The sequence below is a fragment of the Salmo salar genome, chromosome 23, assembly GCF_965601325.2.
Source record: "Salmo salar chromosome 23, fSalSal1, whole genome shotgun sequence".
NCBI classification, from domain to species: Eukaryota; Metazoa; Chordata; class Actinopteri; order Salmoniformes; family Salmonidae; genus Salmo; species Salmo salar.
Window position 1 is genome coordinate 53059811 of NC_138313.1, and position 25630 is coordinate 53085440.

The window sequence follows — 25630 nt, forward strand, 5'->3', positions numbered from 1 at the left end:
TGAGGTACTGTAGTGTTATGGGGGTTGAGGTACTGTAGTGTTATGGGGGTTGAGGTACTGTAGCGTTATGGGGTTGAGGTACTGTAGTGTTATGGGGTTGAGGTACTGTAGTGTTATGGGGGTTGAGGTACTGTAGCGTTATGGGGGTTGAGGTACTGTAGTGTTATGGGGGTTGAGGTACTGTAGCGTTATGGGGGTTGAGGTACTGTAGTGTTATGGGGGTTGAGGTACTGTAGTGTTATGGGGGTTGAGGTAGTGTTATGGGGGTTGAGGTACTGTAGCGTTATGGGGGTTGAGGTACTGTAGTGTTATGGGGGTTGAGGTACTGTAGTGTTATGGGGGTTGAGGTACTGTAGCGTTATGGGGGTTGAGGTACTGTAGCGTTATGGGGGTTGAGGTACTGTAGTGTTATGGGGGTTGAGGTACTGTAGTGTTATGGGGGTTGAGGTACTGTAGTGTTATGGGGGTTGAGGTACTGTAGCGTTATGGGGGTTGAGGTACTGTAGTGTTATGGGGTTGAGGTACTGTAGCGTTATGGGGGTTGAGGTACTGTAGTGTTATGGGGGTTGAGGTACTGTAGTGTTATGGGGGTTGAGGTACTGTAGTGTTATGGGGGTTGAGGTACTGTAGTGTTATGGGGGTTGAGGTACTGTAGTGTTATGGGGGTTGAGGTACTGTAGTGTTATGGGGGTTGAGGTACTGTAGTGTTATGGGGGTTGAGGTACTGTAGTGTTATGGGGGTTGAGGTACTGTAGTGTTATGGGGGTTGAGGTACTGTAGTGTTATGGGGGTTGAGGTACTGTAGTGTTATGGGGGTTGAGGTACTGTAGTGTTATGGGGGTTGAGGTACTGTAGTGTTATGGGGGTTGAGGTACTGTAGTGTTATGGGGGTTGAGGTACTGTAGTGTTATGGGGGTTGAGGTACTGTAGTGTTATGGGGGTTGAGGTACTGTAGTGTTATGGGGGTTGAGGTACTGTAGCGTTATGGGGTTGAGGTACTGTAGTGTTATGGGGGTTGAGGTACTGTAGCGTTATGGGGTTGAGGTACTGTAGTGTTATGGGGGTTGAGGTACTGTAGTGTTATGGGGGTTGAGGTACTGTAGTGTTATGGGGTTGAGGTACTGTAGTGTTATGGGGGTTGAGGTACTGTAGTGTTATGGGGGTTGAGGTACTGTAGTGTTATGGGGGTTGAGGTACTGTAGTGTTATGGGGGTTGAGGTACTGTAGTGTTATGGGGGTTGAGGTACTGTAGTGTTATGGGGGTTGAGGTACTGTAGTGTTATGGGGGTTGAGGTACTGTAGTGTTATGGGGGTTGAGGTACTGTAGTGTTATGGGGGTTGAGGTACTGTAGTGTTATGGGGGTTGAGGTACTGTAGTGTTATGGGGGTTGAGGTACTGTAGTGTTATGGGGGTTGAGGTACTGTAGTGTTATGGGGGTTGAGGTACTGTAGTGTTATGGGGGTTGAGGTACTGTAGTGTTATGGGGGTTGAGGTACTGTAGTGTTATGGGGGTTGAGGTACTGTAGTGTTATGGGGGTTGAGGTACTGTAGTGTTATGGGGGTTGAGGTACTGTAGTGTTATGGGGGTTGAGGTACTGTAGTGTTATGGGGGTTGAGGTACTGTAGCGTTATGGGGGTTGAGGTACTGTAGTGTTATGGGGTTGAGGTACTGTAGTGTTATGGGGGTTGAGGTACTGTAGTGTTATGGGGGTTGAGGTACTGTAGTGTTATGGGGGTTGAGGTACTGTAGTGTTATGGGGGTTGAGGTACTGTAGTGTTATGGGGGTTGAGGTACTGTAGTGTTATGGGGGTTGAGGTACTGTAGTGTTATGGGGGTTGAGGTACTGTAGTGTTATGGGGGTTGAGGTACTGTAGTGTTATGGGGGTTGAGGTACTGTAGTGTTATGGGGGTTGAGGTACTGTAGTGTTATGGGGGTTGAGGTACTGTAGTGTTATGGGGGTTGAGGTACTGTAGTGTTATGGGGGTTGAGGTACTGTAGTGTTATGGGGGTTGAGGTACTGTAGTGTTATGGGGGTTGAGGTACTGTAGTGTTATGGGGGTTGAGGTACTGTAGTGTTATGGGGGTTGAGGTACTGTAGTGTTATGGGGGTTGAGGTAGTGTTATGGGGGTTGAGGTACTGTAGTGTTATGGGGTTGAGGTACTGTAGTGTTATGGGGGTTGAGGTACTGTAGTGTTATGGGGGTTGAGGTACTGTAGTGTTATGGGGGTTGAGGTACTGTAGTGTTATGGGGGTTGAGGTACTGTAGTGTTATGGGGGTTGAGGTACTGTAGTGTTATGGGGGTTGAGGTACTGTAGTGTTATGGGGGTTGAGGTACTGTAGTGTTATGGGGGTTGAGGTACTGTAGTGTTATGGGGGTTGAGGTACTGTAGTGTTATGGGGGTTGAGGTACTGTAGTGTTATGGGGGTTGAGGTACTGTAGTGTTATGGGGGTTGAGGTACTGTAGTGTTATGGGGGTTGAGGTACTGTAGTGTTATGGGGGTTGAGGTACTGTAGTGTTATGGGGGTTGAGGTACTGTAGTGTTATGGGGGTTGAGGTACTGTAGTGTTATGGGGGTTGAGGTACTGTAGTGTTATGGGGGTTGAGGTACAGTGTTATGGGGGTTGAGGTACTGTAGTGTTATGGGGGTTGAGGTACTGTAGTGTTATGGGGGTTGAGGTACTGTAGTGTTATGGGGGTTGAGGTACTGTAGTGTTATGGGGGTTGAGGTACTGTAGTGTTATGGGGGTTGAGGTACTGTAGTGTTATGGGGGTTGAGGTACTGTAGTGTTATGGGGGTTGAGGTACTGTAGTGTTATGGGGGTTGAGGTACTGTAGTGTTATGGGGGTTGAGGTACTGTAGTGTTATGGGGGTTGAGGTACTGTAGTGTTATGGGGGTTGAGGTACTGTAGTGTTATGGGGGTTGAGGTACTGTAGCGTTATGGGGGTTGAGGTACTGTAGTGTTATGGGGGTTGAGGTACTGTAGTGTTATGGGGGTTGAGGTACTGTAGTGTTATGGGGGTTGAGGTACTGTAGTGTTATGGGGGTTGAGGTACTGTAGTGTTATGGGGTTGAGGTACTGTAGTGTTATGGGGGTTGAGGTACTGTAGTGTTATGGGGGTTGAGGTACTGTAGTGTTATGGGGGTTGAGGTACTGTAGTGTTATGGGGGTTGAGGTACTGTAGTGTTATGGGGGTTGAGGTACTGTAGTGTTATGGGGGTTGAGGTACTGTAGTGTTATGGGGGTTGAGGTACTGTAGTGTTATGGGGGTTGAGGTACTGTAGTGTTATGGGGGTTGAGGTACTGTAGTGTTATGGGGGTTGAGGTACTGTAGTGTTATGGGGGTTGAGGTACTGTAGTGTTATGGGGGTTGAGGTACTGTAGTGTTATGGGGGTTGAGGTACTGTAGTGTTATGGGGGTTGAGGTACTGTAGTGTTATGGGGGTTGAGGTACTGTAGTGTTATGGGGGTTGAGGTACTGTAGTGTTATGGGGGTTGAGGTACTGTAGGTTATGGGGGTTGAGGTACTGTAGTGTTATGGGGGTTGAGGTACTGTAGTGTTATGGGGGTTGAGGTACTGTAGTGTTATGGGGGTTGAGGTACTGTAGTGTTATGGGGGTTGAGGTACTGTAGTGTTATGGGGGTTGAGGTACTGTAGTGTTATGGGGGTTGAGGTACTGTAGTGTTATGGGGGTTGAGGTACTGTAGTGTTATGGGGGTTGAGGTACTGTAGTGTTATGGGGGTTGAGGTACTGTAGTGTTATGGGGGTTGAGGTACTGTAGTGTTATGGGGGTTGAGGTACTGTAGTGTTATGGGGGTTGAGGTACTGTAGTGTTATGGGGGTTGAGGTACTGTAGTGTTATGGGGGTTGAGGTACTGTAGTGTTATGGGGGTTGAGGTACTGTAGTGTTATGGGGGTTGAGGTACTGTAGTGTTATGGGGGTTGAGGTACTGTAGTGTTATGGGGGTTGAGGTACTGTAGTGTTATGGGGGTTGAGGTACTGTAGTGTTATGGGGGTTGAGGTACTGTAGTGTTATGGGGGTTGAGGTACTGTAGTGTTATGGGGGTTGAGGTACTGTAGTGTTATGGGGGTTGAGGTACTGTAGTGTTATGGGGGTTGAGGTACTGTAGTGTTATGGGGGTTGAGGTACTGTAGTGTTATGGGGGTTGAGGTACTGTAGTGTTATGGGGGTTGAGGTACTGTAGTGTTATGGGGGTTGAGGTACTGTAGTGTTATGGGGGTTGAGGTACTGTAGTGTTATGGGGGTTGAGGTACTGTAGTGTTATGGGGGTTGAGGTACTGTAGTGTTATGGGGGTTGAGGTACTGTAGTGTTATGGGGGTTGAGGTACTGTAGTGTTATGGGGGTTGAGGTACTGTAGTGTTATGGGGGTTGAGGTACTGTAGTGTTATGGGGGTTGAGGTACTGTAGTGTTATGGGGTTGAGGTACTGTAGTGTTATGGGGGTTGAGGTACTGTAGTGTTATGGGGGTTGAGGTACTGTAGCGTTATGGGGGTTGAGGTACTGTAGTGTTATGGGGGTTGAGGTACTGTAGTGTTATGGGGGTTGAGGTACTGTAGTGTTATGGGGGTTGAGGTACTGTAGTGTTATGGGGGTTGAGGTACTGTAGTGTTATGGGGGTTGAGGTACTGTAGTGTTATGGGGGTTGAGGTACTGTAGTGTTATGGGGGTTGAGGTACTGTAGTGTTATGGGGGTTGAGGTACTGTAGTGTTATGGGGGTTGAGGTACTGTAGTGTTATGGGGGTTGAGGTACTGTAGTGTTATGGGGGTTGAGGTACTGTAGTGTTATGGGGGTTGAGGTACTGTAGTGTTATGGGGGTTGAGGTACTGTAGTGTTATGGGGGTTGAGGTACTGTAGTGTTATGGGGGTTGAGGTACTGTAGTGTTATGGGGGTTGAGGTACTGTAGTGTTATGGGGGTTGAGGTACTGTAGTGTTATGGGGGTTGAGGTACTGTAGTGTTATGGGGGTTGAGGTACTGTAGTGTTATGGGGGTTGAGGTACTGTAGTGTTATGGGGGTTGAGGTACTGTAGTGTTATGGGGGTTGAGGTACTGTAGTGTTATGGGGGTTGAGGTACTGTAGTGTTATGGGGGTTGAGGTACTGTAGTGTTATGGGGGTTGAGGTACTGTAGTGTTATGGGGGTTGAGGTACTGTAGTGTTATGGGGGTTGAGGTACTGTAGTGTTATGGGGGTTGAGGTACTGTAGTGTTATGGGGGTTGAGGTACTGTAGTGTTATGGGGGTTGAGGTACTGTAGTGTTATGGGGGTTGAGGTACTGTAGTGTTATGGGGGTTGAGGTACTGTAGCGTTATGGGGGTTGAGGTACTGTAGTCGTTATGGGGGTTGAGGTACTGTAGTGTTATGGGGGTTGAGGTACTGTAGTGTTATGGGGGTTGAGGTACTGTAGTGTTATGGGGGGGGGTAGTGTTATGGGGTTGAGTAGTGTTATGGGGGTTGAGGTACTGTAGTGTTATGGGGTTGAGGTACTGTAGTGTTATGGGGGTTGAGGTACTGTAGTGTTATGGGGGTTGAGGTACTGTAGTGTTATGGGGGTTGAGGTACTGTAGCGTTATGGGGGTTGAGGTAGTGTAGTGTTATGGGGGTTGAGGTACTGTAGTGTTATGGGGGTTGAGGTACTGTAGTGTTATGGGGGTTGAGGTACTGTAGTGTTATGGGGGTTGAGGTACTGTAGTGTTATGGGGGTTGAGGTACTGTAGTGTTATGGGGGTTGAGGTACTGTAGTGTTATGGGGGTTGAGGTACTGTAGTGTTATGGGGGTTGAGGTACTGTAGCGTTATGGGGGTTGAGGTACTGTAGCGTTATGGGGGTTGAGGTACTGTAGTGTTATGGGGGTTGAGGTACTGTAGTGTTATGGGGGTTGAGGTACTGTAGCGTTATGGGGTTGAGGTACTGTAGTGTTATGGGGGTTGAGGTACTGTAGTGTTATGGGGGTTGAGGTACTGTAGTGTTATGGGGGTTGAGGTACTGTAGCGTTATGGGGGTTGAGGTACTGTAGTGTTATGGGGGTTGAGGTACTGTAGTGTTATGGGGGTTGAGGTACTGTAGCGTTATGGGGGTTGAGGTACTGTAGTGTTATGGGGGTTGAGGTACTGTAGTGTTATGGGGGTTGAGGTACTGTAGTGTTATGGGGGTTGAGGTACTGTAGTGTTATGGGGGTTGAGGTACTGTAGTGTTATGGGGTTGAGGTACTGTAGTGTTATGGGGGTTGAGGTACTGTAGTGTTATGGGGGTTGAGGTACTGTAGTGTTATGGGGGTTGAGGTACTGTAGTGTTATGGGGGTTGAGGTACTGTAGTGTTATGGGGGTTGAGGTAGTGTTATGGGGGTTGAGGTACTGTAGTGTTATGGGGGTTGAGGTACTGTAGCGTTATGGGGTTGAGGTACTGTAGTGTTATGGGGGTTGAGGTACTGTAGTGTTATGGGGGTTGAGGTACTGTAGCGTTATGGGGTTGAGGTACTGTAGTGTTATGGGGGTTGAGGTACTGTAGTGTTATGGGGGTTGAGGTACTGTAGTGTTATGGGGGTTGAGGTACTGTAGTGTTATGGGGGTTGAGGTACTGTAGTGTTATGGGGTTGAGGTACTGTAGTGTTATGGGGGTTGAGGTACTGTAGTGTTATGGGGGTTGAGGTACTGTAGTGTTATGGGGGTTGAGGTACTGTAGTGTTATGGGGGTTGAGGTAGTGTTATGGGGGTTGAGGTACTGTAGCGTTATGGGGGTTGAGGTACTGTAGCGTTATGGGGGTTGAGGTACTGTAGTGTTATGGGGGTTGAGGTACTGTAGTGTTATGGGGGTTGAGGTACTGTAGTGTTATGGGGGTTGAGGTACTGTAGTGTTATGGGGGTTGAGGTACTGTAGTGTTATGGGGGTTGAGGTAGTGTAGTGTTATGGGGGTTGAGGTACTGTAGCGTTATGGGGGTTGAGGTACTGTAGTGTTATGGGGGTTGAGGTACTGTAGTGTTATGGGGGTTGAGGTACTGTAGTGTTATGGGGGTTGAGGTACTGTAGCGTTATGGGGTTGAGGTACTGTAGTGTTATGGGGGTTGAGGTACTGTAGTGTTATGGGGGTTGAGGTACTGTAGTGTTATGGGGGTTGAGGTACTGTAGTGTTATGGGGGTTGAGGTAGTGTTATGGGGGTTGAGGTACTGTAGTGTTATGGGGGTTGAGGTAGTGTAGTGTTATGGGGGTTGAGGTACTGTAGCGTTATGGGGGTTGAGGTACTGTAGTGTTATGGGGTTGAGGTACTGTAGCGTTATGGGGGTTGAGGTACTGTAGTGTTATGGGGGTTGAGGTACTGTAGTGTTATGGGGGTTGAGGTACTGTAGCGTTATGGGGGTTGAGGTACTGTAGCGTTATGGGGGTTGAGGTACTGTAGTGTTATGGGGGTTGAGGTACTGTAGTGTTATGGGGGTTGAGGTACTGTAGTGTTATGGGGGTTGAGGTAGTGTTATGGGGTTGAGGTACTGTAGCGTTATGGGGGTTGAGGTAGTGTTATGGGGTTGAGGTAGTGTTATGGGGGTTGAGGTAGTGTTATGGGGGTTGAGGTACTGTAGCGTTATGGGGGTTGAGGTAGTGTTATGGGGGTTGAGGTACTGTAGTGTTATGGGGGTTGAGGTACTGTAGTGTTATGGGGTTGAGGTACTGTAGTGTTATGGGGGTTGAGGTACTGTAGTGTTATGGGGGTTGAGGTACTGTAGCGTTATGGGGGTTGAGGTACTGTAGCGTTATGGGGGTTGAGGTACTGTAGTGTTATGGGGGTTGAGGTACTGTAGTGTTATGGGGGTTGAGGTACTGTAGTGTTATGGGGGTTGAGGTACTGTAGTGTTATGGGGTTGAGGTACTGTAGCGTTATGGGGGTTGAGGTACTGTAGTGTTATGGGGGTTGAGGTACTGTAGTGTTATGGGGGTTGAGGTACTGTAGCGTTATGGGGTTGAGGTACTGTAGTGTTATGGGGGTTGAGGTACTGTAGTGTTATGGGGTTGAGGTACTGTAGCGTTATGGGGGTCGAGGTAGTGTTATGGGAGTTGAGGTACTGTAGCGTTATGGGGGTTGAGGTACTGTAGCGTTATGGGGGTTGAGGTACTGTAGTGTTATGGGGGTTGAGGTACTGTAGTGTTATGGGGGTTGAGGTAGTGTTATGGGGGTTGAGGTACTGTAGTGTTATAGGGGTTGAGGTACTGTAGTGTTATGGGGGTTGAGGTAGTGTTATGGGGGTTGAGGTACTGTAGCGTTATGGGGGTTGAGGTAGTGTTATGGGGGTTGAGGTAGTGTTATGGGGGTTGAGGTAGTGTTATGGGGGTTGAGGTACTGTAGCGTTATGGGGGTTGAGGTAGTGTTATGGGGGTTGAGGTACTGTAGCGTTATGGGGGTTGAGGTACTGTAGTGTTATGGGGTTGAGGTACTGTAGTGTTATGGGGGTTGAGGTACTGTAGTGTTATGGGGTTGAGGTACTGTAGCGTTATGGGGGTTGAGGTACTGTAGTGTTATGGGGGTTGAGGTACTGTAGTGTTATGGGGGTTGAGGTACTGTAGTGTTATGGGGGTTGAGGTACTGTAGCGTTATGGGGGTTGAGGTAGTGTTATGGGGGTTGAGGTAGTGTTATGGGGGTTGAGGTACTGTAGCGTTATGGGGGTTGAGGGACTGTAGTGTTATGGGGGTTGAGGTACTGTAGTGTTATGGGGGTTGAGGTAGCGTTATGGGGGTTGAGGTACTGTAGCGTTATGGGGGTTGAGGTACTGTAGTGTTTTGGGGGTTGAGGTACTGTAGTGTTATGGGGTTGAGGTACTGTAGCGTTATGGGGGTTGAGGTACTGTAGTGTTATGGGGGTTGAGGTACTGTAGTGTTATGGGGGTTGAGGTACTGTAGTGTTATGGGGGTTGAGGTACTGTAGTGTTATGGGGGTTGAGGTACTGTAGTGTTATGGGGGTTGAGGTACTGTAGCGTTATGGGGGTTGAGGTACTGTAGCGTTATGGGGGTTGAGGTAGCGTTATGGGGGTTGAGGTAGCGTTATGGGGGTTGAGGTAGCGTTATGGGGGTTGAGGTAGCGTTATGGGGGTTGAGGTAGTGTTATGGGGGTTGAGGTACTGTAGCGTTATGGGGGTTGAGGTACTGTAGTGTTATGGGGTTGAGGTACTGTAGCGTTATGGGGGTTGAGGTAGTGTTATGGGGGTTGAGGTACTGTAGCGTTATGGGGGTTGAGGTACTGTAGCGTTATGGGGGTTGAGGTACTGTAGCGTTATGGGGGTTGAGGTACTGTAGTGTTATGGGGGTTGAGGTAGTGTTATGGGGGTTGAGGTAGTGTTATGGGGGTTGAGGTAGTGTTATGGGGGTTGAGGTACTGTAGTGTTATGGGGTTGAGGTACTGTAGCGTTATGGGGGTTGAGGTACTGTAGTGTTATGGGGGTTGAGGTACTGTAGTGTTATGGGGGTTGAGGTACTGTAGCGTTATGGGGGTTGAGGTACTGTAGTGTTATGGGGGTTGAGGTACTGTAGCGTTATGGGGGTTGAGGTACTGTAGTGTTATGGGGGTTGAGGTACTGTAGTGTTATGGGGGTTGAGGTACTGTAGCGTTATGGGGTTGAGGTACTGTAGTGTTATGGGGGTTGAGGTACTGTAGTGTTATGGGGGTTGAGGTACTGTAGTGTTATGGGGGTTGAGGTAGTGTTATGGGGGTTGAGGTACTGTAGTGTTATGGGGGTTGAGGTACTGTAGTGTTATGGGGGTTGAGGTACTGTAGCGTTATGGGGGTTGAGGTACTGTAGTGTTATGGGGTTGAGGTACTGTAGCGTTATGGGGGTTGAGGTACTGTAGTGTTATGGGGGTTGAGGTACTGTAGTGTTATGGGGGTTGAGGTACTGTAGCGTTATGGGGGTTGAGGTACTGTAGCGTTATGGGGGTTGAGGTACTGTAGTGTTATGGGGGTTGAGGTACTGTAGTGTTATGGGGGTTGAGGTACTGTAGTGTTATGGGGGTTGAGGTAGTGTTATGGGGTTGAGGTACTGTAGCGTTATGGGGGTTGAGGTACTGTAGCGTTATGGGGGTTGAGGTAGTGTTATGGGGTTGAGGTAGTGTTATGGGGGTTGAGGTAGTGTTATGGGGGTTGAGGTACTGTAGCGTTATGGGGGTTGAGGTAGTGTTATGGGGGTTGAGGTACTGTAGTGTTATGGGGGTTGAGGTACTGTAGTGTTATGGGGTTGAGGTACTGTAGTGTTATGGGGGTTGAGGTACTGTAGTGTTATGGGGGTTGAGGTACTGTAGCGTTATGGGGGTTGAGGTACTGTAGCGTTATGGGGGTTGAGGTACTGTAGTGTTATGGGGTTGAGGTACTGTAGTGTTATGGGGGTTGAGGTACTGTAGTGTTATGGGGGTTGAGGTACTGTAGCGTTATGGGGTTGAGGTACTGTAGCGTTATGGGGGTTGAGGTACTGTAGTGTTATGGGGGTTGAGGTACTGTAGTGTTATGGGCGTTGAGGTACTGTAGCGTTATGGGGTTGAGGTACTGTAGCGTTATGGGGGTTGAGGTACTGTAGTGTTATGGGGGTTGAGGTACTGTAGTGTTATGGGGGTTGAGGTAGTGTTATGGGGGTTGAGGTACTGTAGAGTTATGGGGGTTGAGGTAGTGTTATGGGGGTTGAGGTAGTGTTATGGGGGTTGAGGTACTGTAGCGTTATGGGGGTTGAGGTAGTGTTATGGGGGTTGAGGTACTGTAGCGTTATGGGGGTTGAGGTACTGTAGTGTTATGGGGTTGAGGTACTGTAGTGTTATGGGGGTTGAGGTACTGTAGTGTTATGGGGTTGAGGTACTGTAGCGTTATGGGGGTTGAGGTACTGTAGTGTTATGGGGTTGAGGTACTGTAGTGTTATGGGGGTTGAGGTACTGTAGTGTTATGGGGGTTGAGGTACTGTAGCGTTATGGGGGTTGAGGTAGTGTTATGGGGGTTGAGGTAGTGTTATGGGGGTTGAGGTACTGTAGCGTTATGGGGGTTGAGGGACTGTAGTGTTATGGGGGTTGAGGTACTGTAGTGTTATGGGGGTTGAGGTAGCGTTATGGGGGTTGAGGTACTGTAGCGTTATGGGGGTTGAGGTACTGTAGTGTTTTGGGGGTTGAGGTACTGTAGTGTTATGGGGTTGAGGTACTGTAGCGTTATGGGGGTTGAGGTACTGTAGTGTTATGGGGGTTGAGGTACTGTAGTGTTATGGGGGTTGAGGTACTGTAGTGTTATGGGGGTTGAGGTACTGTAGTGTTATGGGGGTTGAGGTACTGTAGTGTTATGGGGGTTGAGGTACTGTAGTGTTATGGGGGTTGAGGTACTGTAGCGTTATGGGGGTTGAGTTAGCGTTATGGGGGTTGAGTTAGCGTTATGGGGGTTGAGGTAGCGTTATGGGGGTTGAGGTAGCGTTATGGGGGTTGAGGTAGCGTTATGGGGGTTGAGGTAGTGTTATGGGGGTTGAGGTACTGTAGCGTTATGGGGGTTGAGGTACTGTAGAGTTATGGGGGTTGAGGTACTGTAGCGTTATGGGGGTTGAGGTACTGTAGCGTTATGGGGGTTGAGGTACTGTAGCGTTATGGGGGTTGAGGTACTGTAGCGTTATGGGGGTTGAGGTACTGTAGTGTTATGGGGGTTGAGGTAGTGTTATGGGGGTTGAGGTAGTGTTATGGGGTTGAGGTACTGTAGCGTTATGGGGGTTGAGGTCCTGTAGCGTTATGGGGGTTGAGGTCCTGTAGCGTTATGGGGGTTGAGGTCCTGTAGCGTTATGGGGGTTGAGGTAGTGTTATGGGGTTGAGGTACTGTAGTGTTATGGGGTTGAGGTACTGTAGTGTTATGGGGGTTGAGGTACTGTAGCGTTATGGGGGTTGAGGTACTGTAGTGTTATGGGGGTTGAGGTACTGTAGTGTTATGGGGGTTGAGGTACTGTAGTGTTATGGGGGTTGAGGTACTGTAGCGTTATGGGGTTGAGGTACTGTAGTGTTATGGGGGTTGAGGTACTGTAGTGTTATGGGGGTTGAGGTACTGTAGTGTTATGGGGGTTGAGGTACTGTAGTGTTATGGGGGTTGAGGTAGTGTTATGGGGGTTGAGGTACTGTAGTGTTATGGGGGTTGAGGTACTGTAGTGTTATGGGGGTTGAGGTACTGTAGTGTTATGGGGGTTGAGGTACTGTAGTGTTATGGGGGTTGAGGTACTGTAGTGTTATGGGGGTTGAGGTACTGTAGCGTTATGGGGGTTGAGGTACTGTAGCGTTATGGGGGTTGAGTTAGCGTTATGGGGGTTGAGTTAGCGTTATGGGGGTTGAGGTAGCGTTATGGGGGTTGAGGTAGCGTTATGGGGGTTGAGGTAGCGTTATGGGGGTTGAGGTAGTGTTATGGGGGTTGAGGTACTGTAGCGTTATGGGGGTTGAGGTACTGTAGTGTTATGGGGGTTGAGGTACTGTAGCGTTATGGGGGTTGAGGTACTGTAGCGTTATGGGGGTTGAGGTACTGTAGCGTTATGGGGGTTGAGGTACTGTAGCGTTATGGGGGTTGAGGTACTGTAGTGTTATGGGGGTTGAGGTAGTGTTATGGGGGTTGAGGTAGTGTTATGGGGTTGAGGTACTGTAGCGTTATGGGGGTTGAGGTCCTGTAGCGTTATGGGGGTTGAGGTCCTGTAGCGTTATGGGGGTTGAGGTCCTGTAGCGTTATGGGGGTTGAGGTAGTGTTATGGGGGTTGAGGTACTGTAGTGTTATGGGGTTGAGGTACTGTAGTGTTATGGGGGTTGAGGTACTGTAGTGTTATGGGGGTTGAGGTACTGTAGCGTTATGGGGGTTGAGGTACTGTAGTGTTATGGGGGTTGAGGTACTGTAGTGTTATGGGGGTTGAGGTACTGTAGTGTTATGGGGGTTGAGGTACTGTAGCGTTATGGGGTTGAGGTACTGTAGTGTTATGGGGGTTGAGGTACTGTAGTGTTATGGGGGTTGAGGTACTGTAGTGTTATGGGGGTTGAGGTAGTGTTATGGGGGTTGAGGTACTGTAGTGTTATGGGGGTTGAGGTAGTGTAGTGTTATGGGGGTTGAGGTACTGTAGCGTTATGGGGGTTGAGGTACTGTAGTGTTATGGGGTTGAGGTAATGTAGCGTTATGGGGGTTGAGGTACTGTAGTGTTATGGGGGTTGAGGTACTGTAGTGTTATGGGGGTTGAGGTACTGTAGCGTTATGGGGGTTGAGGTACTGTAGCGTTATGGGGGTTGAGGTAGTGTTATGGGGTTGAGGTAGTGTTATGGGGGTTGAGGTAGTGTTATGGGGGTTGAGGTACTGTAGCGTTATGGGGGTTGAGGTAGTGTTATGGGGGTTGAGGTACTGTAGCGTTATGGGGGTTGAGGTACTGTAGTGTTATGGGGTTGAGGTACTGTAGTGTTATGGGGGTTGAGGTACTGTAGTGGTATGGGGTTGAGGTACTGTAGCGTTATGGGGGTTGAGGTACTGTAGTGTTATGGGGGTTGAGGTACTGTAGTGTTATGGGGGTTGAGGTACTGTAGTGTTATGGGGGTTGAGGTACTGTAGCGTTATGGGGGTTGAGGTAGTGTTATGGGGGTTGAGGTAGTGTTATGGGGGTTGAGGTAGCGTTATGGGGGTTGAGGTACTGTAGCGTTATGGGGGTTGAGGTACTGTAGTGTTATGGGGGTTGAGGTACTGTAGTGTTATGGGGTTGAGGTACTGTAGCGTTATGGGGGTTGAGGTACTGTAGTGTTATGGGGGTTGAGGTACTGTAGTGTTATGGGGGTTGAGGTACTGTAGTGTTATGGGGGTTGAGGTACTGTAGTGTTATGGGGGTTGAGGTACTGTAGTGTTATGGGGGTTGAGGTACTGTAGTGTTATGGGGTTGAGGTACTGTAGTGTTATGGGGGTTGAGGTACTGTAGTGTTATGGGGGTTGAGGTACTGTAGCGTTATGGGGGTTGAGGTACTGTAGCGTTATGGGGGTTGAGGTACTGTAGTGTTATGGGGGTTGAGGTACTGTAGTGTTATGGGGGTTGAGGTACTGTAGTGTTATGGGGGTTGAGGTACTGTAGCGTTATGGGGTTGAGGTACTGTAGCGTTATGGGGGTTGAGGTACTGTAGTGTTATGGGGGTTGAGGTACTGTAGTGTTATGGGGGTTGAGGTACTGTAGCGTTATGGGGTTGAGGTACTGTAGTGTTATGGGGGTTGAGGTACTGTAGTGTTATGGGGTTGAGGTACTGCAGCGTTATGGGGGTTGAGGTAGTGTTATGGGGGTTGAGGTACTGTAGCGTTATGGGGGTTGATGTACTGTAGCGTTATGGGGGTTGAGGTACTGTAGTGTTATGGGGGTTGAGGTACTGTAGTGTTATGGGGGTTGAGGTAGTGTTATGGGGGTTGAGGTACTGTAGCGTTATGGGGGTTGAGGTACTGTAGTGTTATAGGGGTTGAGGTACTGTAGTGTTATGGGGGTTGAGGTAGTGTTATGGGGGTTGAGGTACTGTAGCGTTATGGGGGTTGAGGTAGTGTTATGGGGGTTGAGGTAGTGTTATGGGGGTTGAGGTAGTGTAGCGTTATGGGGGTTGAGGTAGTGTTATGGGGGTTGAGGTACTGTAGCGTTATGGGGGTTGAGGTACTGTAGTGTTATGGGGGTTGAGGTACTGTAGTGTTATGGGGGTTGAGGTAGTGTTATGGGGGTTGAGGTACTGTAGCGTTATGGGGGTTGAGGTAGTGTTATGGGGGTTGAGGTAGTGTTATGGGGGTTGAGGTAGTGTTATGGGGGTTGAGGTACTGTAGCGTTATGGGGGTTGAGGTAGTGTTATGGGGGTTGAGGTACTGTAGTGTTATGGGGGTTGAGGTAGTGTTATGGGGGTTGAGGTAGTGTTATGGGGGTTGAGGTAGCGTTATGGGGGTTGAGGTACTGTAGCGTTATGGGGGTTGAGGTACTGTAGTGTTATGGGGGTTGAGGTACTGTAGTGTTATGGGGTTGAGGTACTGTAGCGTTATGGGGGTTGAGGTACTGTAGCGTTATGGGGGTTGAGGTACTGTAGTGTTATGGGGTTGAGGTACTGTAGTGTTATGGGGGTTGAGGTACTGTAGCGTTATGGGGGTTGAGGTACTGTAGTGTTATGGGGGTTGAGGTACTGTAGTGTTATGGGGGTTGAGGTACTGTAGTGTTATGGGGGTTGAGGTAGTGTTATGGGGGTTGAGGTACTGTAGTGTTATGGGGTTGAGGTAGTGTTATGGGTGTTGAGGTAGCGTTATGGGGGTTGAAGTACTGTAGCATTATGGGGGTTGAGGTAGTGTTATGGGGGTTGAGGTACTGTAGCGTTATGGGGGTTGAGGTACTGTAGTGTTATGGGGTTGAGGTACTGTAGCGTTATGGGGGTTGAGGTAGTGTTATGGGGGTTGAGGTAGTGTTATGGGGGTTGAGGTACTGTAGTGTTATGGGGGTTGAGGTACTGTAGTGTTATGGGGGTTGAGGTAGTGTTATGGGGTTGAGGTACTGTAGTGTTATGGGGGTTGAGGTACTGTAGCGTTATGGGGGTTGAGGTACTGTAGTGTTATGGGGTTGAGGTACTGTAGTGTTATGGGGTTGAGGTAGCGTTATGGGGGTTGAGGTAGTGTTATGGGGGTTGAGGTACTGTAGCGTTATGGGGGTTGAGGTACTGTCATGTTATGGGGGTTGAGGTAGTGTAGCGTTATGGGGGTTGAGGTACTGTAGCGTTATGGGGGTTGAGGTACTGTAGTGTTCTGGGGGTTGAGGTAGTGTTATGGGGGTTGAGGTAGCGTTATGGGGGTTGAGGTACTGTAGTGTTCTGGGGGTTGAGGTAGTGTTATGGGGTTGAGGTACTGTAGTGTTATGGGGGTTGAGGTAGTGTTATGGGGTTGAGGTACTGTAGTGTTATGGGGGTTGAGGTACTGTAGCGTTATGGGGGTTGAGGTACTGTATTGTTATGGGGGTTGAGGTAGCGTTATGGGGGTTGAGGTAGTGTAGTGTTATGGGGGTTGAGGTAGCGTTATGGGGGTTGAGGTAGTGTTATGGGGGTTGAGGTACTGTAGTTTTATGGGGGTTGAGGTAGCGTTATGGGGGTTGAGGTATTGTTATGGGGGTTGAGGTAGTGTTATGGGGGTTGAGGTACTGTAGTGTTATGGGGGTTGAGGTAGTGTTATGGGGGTTGAGGTACTGTAGCGTTATGGGGGTTGAGGTACTGTAGCGTTATGGGGGTTGAGGTAGCGTTATGGGGGTTGAGGTAGTGTTATGGGGGTTGAGGTCGAACCTGTACAGGTTGCTCATCCCTCCAGACCATGGCCTCTCCGTCACTCTCCCATCTCAGATGGACCTGCTTCCCTCTCCAGGAGTCTGGTATCCTCAGAGATACTTTAAACCAGCATGTCCACCATCTGTAATAAAACATTACTCATGTCGGTTCACTGGTTTCTTCGTTCTTTTGCACGCTCATTCACTGATTCACCAACTCACTCACTCACTCACTCACTCACTCATTCATTCACTCACTCATTCACTGATTCACCAACTCACTCACTCACTCACTCACTCACTCACTCATTCATTCACTCACTCATTCACTGATTCACTATCTCACTCACTCACTGATTCACTCACTGACTCACTCACTCACTCACTCACTCACTCACTCACTCACTCACTAACTGATTCACCAATTCACTCACTCACTAATTCACTGATTCACCATCTCACTCACTCACTGATTCACTCACTCACTCACTCACTCATTCACTCACTGATTCACCAACTCACTCACTCACTCATTCACTGATTCACCAACTCACTCACTCACTCATTCACTCACTCACTCACTCACTGATTCACCAACTCACTCACTCACTGATTCACTGATTCACCATCTCACTCACTCACTGATTCACTCACTCACTCACTCACTCACTCACTCACTCACTGATTCACCAACTCACTCACTCACTCATTCACTGATTCACCAACTCACTCACTCACTGATTCACTCATTCACTGATTCACTGATTCACTCACTCGTTCATTCATGGTATTTAACCAAAACATGATGTTTGAAGAGGGCTACCATAACACTACAGTACCTCAACCCCCATAACACTACAGTACCTCAACCCCCATAACACTACAGTACCTCAACCCCCATAACACTACAGTACCTCAACCCCATAACACTACAGTACCTCAACCCCCATAACACTACAGTACCTCAACCCCCATAACACTACAGTACCTCAACCCCCATAACACTACAGTACCTCAACCCCCATAACACTACAGTACCTCAACCCCCATAACGCTACAGTACCTCAACCCCCATAACGCTACAGTACCTCAACCCCCATAACGCTACAGTACCTCAACCCCCATAACACTACAGTACCTCAACCCCCATAACACTACCTCAACCCCCATAACACTACAGTACCTCAACCCCCATAACGCTACAGTACCTCAACCCCATAACACTACAGTACCTCAACCCCCATAACACTACAGTACCTCAACCCCCATAACACTACAGTACCTCAACCCCCATAACACTACAGTACCTCAACCCCCATAACGCTACAGTACCTCAACCCCCATAACGCTACAGTACCTCAACCCCCATAACGCTACAGTACCTCAACCCCCATAACACTACAGTACCTCAACCCCCATAACACTACCTCAACCCCCATAACGCTACAGTACCTCAACCCCCATAACACTACAGTACCTCAACCCCCATAACGCTACAGTACCTCAACCCCCATAACGCTACAGTACCTCAACCCCCATAACGCTACAGTACCTCAACCCCCATAACACTACAGTACCTCAACCCCCATAACACTACAGTACCTCAACCCCCATAACACTACAGTACCTCAACCCCCATAACACTACAGTACCTCAACCCCCATAACGCTACAGTACCTCAACCCCCATAACGCTACAGTACCTCAACCCCCATAACGCTACAGTACCTCAACCCCCATAACGCTACAGTACCTCAACCCCCATAACGCTACAGTACCTCAACCCCCATAACACTACAGTACCTCAACCCCCATAACACTACAGTACCTCAACCCCCATAACACTACAGTACCTCAACCCCCATAACACTACAGTACCTCAACCCCCATAACACTACAGTACCTCAACCCCCATAACGCTACAGTACCTCAACCCCCATAACGCTACAGTACCTCAACCCCCATAACGCTACAGTACCTCAACCCCATAACGCTACAGTACCTCAACCCCCATAACGCTACAGTACCTCAACCCCATAACGCTACAGTACCTCAACCCCCATAACACTACAGTACCTCAACCCCCATAACGCTACAGTACCTCAACCCCCAAAACGCTACAGTACCTCAACCCCCATAACACTACAGTACCTCAACCCCCATAACACTACAGTACCTCAACCCCCATAACGCTACAGTACCTCAACCCCCATAACACTACAGTACCTCAACCCCATAACACTACAGTACCTCAACCCCCATAACGCTACAGTACCTCAACCCCCATAACGCTACAGTACCTCAACCCCCATAACGCTACAGTACCTCAACCCCCATAACGCTACAGTACCTCAACCCCCATAACACTACAGTACCTCAACCCCCATAACACTACAGTACCTCAACCCCCATAACACTACAGTACCTCAACCCCCATAACACTACAGTACCTCAACCCCATAACACTACAGTACCTCAACCCCCATAACGCTACAGTACCTCAACCCCCATAACGCTACAGTACCTCAACCCCCATAACGCTACAGTACCTCAACCCCCATAACGCTACAGTACCTCAACCCCCATAACACTACAGTACCTCAACCCCCATAACACTACAGTACCTCAACCCCCATAACACTACAGTACCTCAACCCCCATAACACTACAGTACCTCAACCCCCATAACGCTACAGTACCTCAACCCCCATAACACTACAGTACCTCAACCCCCATAACACTACAGTACCTCAACCCCCATAACACTACAGTACCTCAACCCCCATAACACTACAGTACCTCAACCCCCATAACGCTACAGTACCTCAACCCCCATAACGCTACAGTACCTCAACCCCCATAACACTACAGTACCTCAACCCCATAACGCTACAGTACCTCAACCCCCATAACACTACCTCAACCCCCATAACACTACAGTACCTCAACCCCATAACACTACAGTACCTCAACCCCCATAACACTACAGTACCTCAACCCTATAACGCTACAGTACCTCAACCCCCATAACACTACAGTACCTCAACCCCATAACGCTACAGTACCTCAACCCCCATAACACTACAAGACCTCAACCCCCATAACACTACAGTACCTCAACCCCCATAACACTACAGTACCTCAACCCCATAACACTACAGTACCTCAACCCCCATAACACTACCTCAACCCCATAACACTACAGTACCTCAACCCCATAACACTACAGTACCTCAACCCCCATAACACTACAGTACCTCAACCCTATAACGCTACAGTACCTCAACCCCCATAACACTACAGTACCTCAACCCCATAACGCTACAGTACCTCAACCCCCATAACACTACAGTACCTCAACCCCCATAACACTACAGTACCTCAACCCCCATAACACTACCTCAACCCCCATAACGCTACAGTACCTCAACCCTATAACGCTACAGTACCTCAACCCCCATAACACTACAGTACCTCAACCCCATAACGCTACAGTACCTCAACCCCCATAACACTACAGTACCTCAACCCCCATAACACTACAGTACCTCAACCCCCATAACGCTACAGTACCTCAACCCCCATAACACTACCTCAACCCCATAACGCTACAGTACCTCAACCCCCATAACACTACAGTACCTCAACCCCCATAACACTACCTCAACCCCATAACGCTACAGTACCTCAACCCCCATAACACTACAGTACCTCAACCCCATAACGCTACAGTACCTCAACCCCCATAACACTACAGTACCTCAACCCCATAACGCTACAGTACCTCAACCCCCATAACACTACAGTACCTCAACCCCATAACGCTACAGTACCTCAACCCCCATAACACTACAGTACCTCAACCCCCATAACGCTACAGTACCTCAACCCCATAACGCTACAGTACCTCAACCCCATAACGCTACAGTACCTCAACCCCCATAACACTACAGTACCTCAACCCCATAACGCTACAGTACCTCAACCCCATAACACTACCTCAACCCCCATAACGCTACAGTACCTCAACCCCCATAACACTACAGTACCTCAACCCCATAACGCTACAGTACCTCAACCCCATAACACTACCTCAACCCCCATAACACTACAGTACCTCAACCCCCATAACACTACAGTACCTCAACCCCATAACGCTACAGTACCTCAACCCCATAACACTACCTCAACCCCCATAACACTACAGTACCTCAACCCCCATAACGCTACAGTACCTCAACCCCCATAACACTACAGTACCTCAACCCCCATAACGCTACAGTCCCTCAACCCCCATAACACTACAGTACCTCAACCCCATAACACTACCTCAACCCCCATAACACTACAGTACCTCAACCCCCATAACACTACAGTACCTCAACCCCCCATAACACTACAGTACCTCAACCCCCATAACACTACAGTACCTCAACCCCCATAACGCTACAGTACCTCAACCCCCATAACACTACAGTACCTCAACCCCCATAACGCTACAGTACCTCAACCCCCATAACACTACAGTACCTCAACCCCCATAACACTACAGTACCTCAACCCCCATAACACTACAGTACCTCAACCCCCATAACACTACAGTACCTCAACCCCATAACGCTACAGTACCTCAACCCCCATAACACTACAGTACCTCAACCCCCATAACACTACAGTACCTCAACCCCCATAACGCTACAGTACCTCAACCCCATAACACTACCTCAACCCCCATAACACTACAGTACCTCAACCCCATAACACTACCTCAACCCCCATAACGCTACAGTACCTCAACCCCCATAACACTACAGTACCTCAACCCCCATAACACTACAGTACCTCAACCCCCATAACACTACAGTACCTCAACCCCCATAACACTACAGTACCTCAACCCCATAACACTACAGTACCTCAACCCCCCATAACACTACAGTACCTCAACCCCCATAACACTACAGTACCTCAACCCCCATAACGCTACAGTACCTCAACCCCCATAACGCTACAGTACCTCAACCCCATAACACTACAGTACCTCAACCCCATAACACTACAGTACCTCAACCCCCATAACACTACAGTACCTCAACCCCCATAACGCTACAGTACCTCAACCCCCATAACACTACAGTACCTCAACCCCCATAACACTACAGTACCTCAACCCCCATAACGCTACAGTACCTGAAGAGGGCTACCAAAATACTCCACTACTTACGTGGGTCCGAAGGTATCGCCGACTTGATACGGCTCAAAGTTCTGTTTGACAGCCTCCAGGAAGGGGATCCGTTGCTGTGACAGAGAGGAAGAGATCGACTCCAGGGGACATGTGTCTCCATATAGTCTGGAAAGAAGACATGTTATTACATGACCCAGATCAGATCAGATCATAACTAGATCCAGAAGGGGATTCATTCCCCAGATCAGATCAGATCATAACTAGATCCAGAAGGGGATTCATGACCCAGATCAGATCAGAACTAGATCCAGAAGGGGATTCATTACCCAGATCAGATCAGATCATAACTAGATCCAGAAGGGGATTCATGACCCAGATCAGATCATAACTAGATCCAGAAGGGGATTCATGACCCAGATCAGATCAGATCATAACTAGATCCAGAAGGGGATTCATGACCCAGATCAGATCAGATCATAACTAGATCCAGAAGGGGATTCATGACCCAGATCAGATCATAACTAGATCCAGAAGGGGATTCATGACCCAGATCAGATCATAACTAGATCCAGAAGGGGATTCATGACCCAGATCAGATCATAACTAGATCCAGAAGGGGATTCATGACCCAGATCAGATCATAACTAGATCCAGAAGGGGATTCATGACCCAGATCAGATCAGATCATAACTAGATCCAGAAGGGGATTCATGACCCAGATCAGATCAGATCATAACTAGATCCAGAAGGGGATTCATGACCCAGATCAGATCAGATCATAACTAGATCCAGAAGGGGATTCATTCCCCAGATCAGATCAGATCATAACTAGATCCAGAAGGGGATTCATTACCCAGATCAGATCATAACTAGATCCAGAAGGGGATTCATGACCCAGATCAGATCAGATCATAACTAGATCCAGAAGGGGATTCATGACCCAGATCAGATCAGAACTAGATCCAGAAGGGGATTCATGACCCAGATCAGATCATAACTAGATCCAGAAGGGGATTCATGACCCAGATCAGATCAGATCATAACTAGATCCAGAAGGGGATTCATGACCCAGATCAGATCAGATCAGATCATAACTAGATCCAGAAGGGGATTCATGACCCAGATCAGATCAGATCATAACTAGATCCAGAAGGGGATTCATGACCCAGATCAGATCATAACTAGATCCAGAAGGGGATTCATGACCCAGATCAGATCAGATCATAACTAGATCCAGAAGGGGATTCATGACCCAGATCAGATCAGATCATAACTAGATCCAGAAGGGGATTCATGACCCAGATCAGATCAGATCATAACTAGATCCAGAAGGGGATTCATTACCCAGATCAGATCATAACTAGATCCAGAAGGGGATTCATGACCCAGATCAGATCATAACTAGATCCAGAAGGGGATTCATGACCCAGATCAGATCAGATCATAACTAGATCCAGAAGGGGATTCATGACCCAGATCAGATCATAACTAGATCCAGAAGGGGGATTCATGACCCAGTAAACAATAGCTATTTCAAGGAGCAGAGCAGTTTCTCTCTTTGTCTTGGTGAATTCATACATTTTACACAATAAACAGAACTTCTATCTACCCGACAAAACATAGTTACTTAGCGGGCTAATTGAGTGTGTAATGGACATGCATTTTGTTGTATTTGACCGCTAGCTAAGAAAATGCCATTTACCTTCCTCTAAGGTTGCAGTCGGTGAAATAAATCTCAGATATGAATTTCTCAGCTCGTTCCAGAAGAGTCCGTCGGTTCTTCAGTACCGGTTGATGATACATCGCTAATAATAATATCTCTCTGGTCAATGTTTGAAGAATCAATTTAATTATCCACTGTTTCGTGACGTTTAGAGAAACAACAAGGAAGGAACCATTACGGACCCGGAAGTACGATAGAAATATTATTGTCCTTACGTCGATCCGTCGCTAGATGTCGCTGTTGGTAACATGTCACTGACGTTCAAGGCCCTATGATTACCCACTTCATTACCACACTACTTAGCGGGGTAGGTCATTTTACTGCATAGTGCATTAATCATTGTATGATATGAGAAAGAATATTAAATGTCAACATTTATTTAAGCCAGTGGGTCACATGTGAAATGTGACAACTAGCACCGAAATGCTGAATACACCACTTTCCATTACCTTTATGGTCCTTCCAAAATCAAAAGTGCCCATGTAGCTTGTACATGTTATAATCTGTAGTTGGTACATGTTATAATCTGTAGTTGGTACATGTTATAATCTGTAGCTTGTACATGTTATAATCTGTAGTTGGTACATGTTATAATCTGTAGTTGGTACATGTTATAATCTGTAGCTGGTACATGTTATAATCTGTAGTTGGTACATGTTATAATCTGTAGTTGGTACATGTTATAATCTGTAGTTGGTACATGTTATAATCTGTAGCTGGTACATGTTATTTGTAGCTGGTACATGTTATAATCTGTAGTTGGTACATGTTATAATCTGTAGCTGGTACATGTTATAATCTGTAGTTGGTACATGTTATAATCTGTAGCTGGTACATGTTATAATCTGTAGTTGGTACATGTTATAATCTGTAGTTGGTACATGTTATAATCTGTAGCTGGTACATGCTATTTGTAGTTGGTACATGTTATAATCTGTAGCTGGTACATGTTATTTGTAGCTGGTACATGTTATAATCTGTAGCTGGTACATGTTATAATCTGTAGCTGGTACATGTTATAATCTGTAGTTGGTACATGTTATAATCTGTAGTTGGTACATGTTATAATCTGTATTTGGTACATGTTATAATCTGTAGCTGGTACATGTTATAATCTGTAGCTGGTACATGTTATCTGTAGTTGGTACATGTTATAATCTGTAACTGGTACATGTTATCTGTAGCTGGTACATGTTCTAATCTGTAGCTGGTACATGTTATAATCTGTAGCTAGTACATGTTATAATCTGTAGCTGGTACATGTTATAATCTGTAGCTGGTACATGTTATAATCTGTAGCTGGTACATGTTATAATCTGTAGCTGGTACATGTTATAATCTGTAGTTGGTACATGTTATAATCTGTAGTTGGTACATGTTATAATCTGTAGCTGGTACATGTTATAATCTGTAATTGGTACATGTTATAATCTGTAGTTGGTACATGTTATAATCTGTAGCTGGTACATGTTATAATCTGTAGCTGGTACATGTTATAATCTGGAGTTGGTACATGTTATAATCTGTAGTTGGTACATGTTATAATCTGTAGCTGGTACATGTTATAATCTGTAGCTGGTACATGTTATAATCTGTAGCTGGTACATGTTATAATCTGTAGTTGGTACATGTTATAATCTGTAGCTGGTACATGTTATAATCTGTAGTTGGTACATGTTATAATCTGTAGTTGGTACATGTTATAATCTGTAGCTGGTACATGTTATCTGTAGCTGGTACATGTTATAATCTGTAGCTGGTACATGTTATAATCTGTAGCTGGTACATGTTATAATCTGTAGCTAGTACATGTTATAATCTGTAGCTGGTATATGTTATAATCTGTAGCTGGTACATGTTATAATCTGTAGTTGGTACATGTTATAATCTGTAGTTGGTACATGTTATAATCTGTAGCTGGTACATGTTATAATCTGTAATTGGTACATGTTATAATCTGTAGTTGGTACATGTTATAATCTGTAGCTGGTACATGTTATAATCTGTAGCTGGTACATGTTATAATCTGTAGTTGGTACATGTTATAATCTGTAGTTGGTACATGTTATAATCTGTAGCTGGTACATGTTATCTGTAGCTGGTACATGTTATAATCTGTAGCTGGTACATGTTATAATCTGTAGCTGGTACATGTTATAATCTGTAGTTGGTACATGTTATAATCTGTAGCTGGTACATGCTATAATCTGTAGCTGGTACATGTTATAATCTGTAGCTGGTACATGTTATAATCTGTAGCTGGTACATGTTATAATCTGTAGCTGGTACATGTTATAATCTGTAGCTGGTACATGTTATAATCTGTAGCTGGTACATGTTATAATCTGTAGCTGGTACATGTTATAATCTGTAGCTGGTACATGTTATAATCTGTAGCTGGTACATGTTATAATCTGTAGCTGGTACATGTTATAATCT

At 47.2% G+C, this 25630-nt stretch overlaps 1 protein-coding gene across 1 annotated transcript in view; it reads right to left on the reverse strand.

The window, feature by feature from the left end:
• The window catches only part of man2c1 (mannosidase, alpha, class 2C, member 1), an 86664-nt gene extending 63274 nt beyond the window's left edge, over positions 1-23390 (reverse strand). The window contains exons 1-3 of the mRNA XM_045706460.1: positions 23171-23390; positions 21508-21633; positions 16304-16427 (exon numbers count right to left, since the gene is read on the reverse strand). Coding sequence (XP_045562416.1) covers positions 16304-16427; positions 21508-21633; positions 23171-23271 — 351 coding nt within the window. The 5' untranslated portion in view covers positions 23272-23390. The remainder of the gene's footprint in view (positions 1-16303; positions 16428-21507; positions 21634-23170) is intronic.
• Between the last annotated feature and the right edge of the window lie 2240 nt (positions 23391-25630).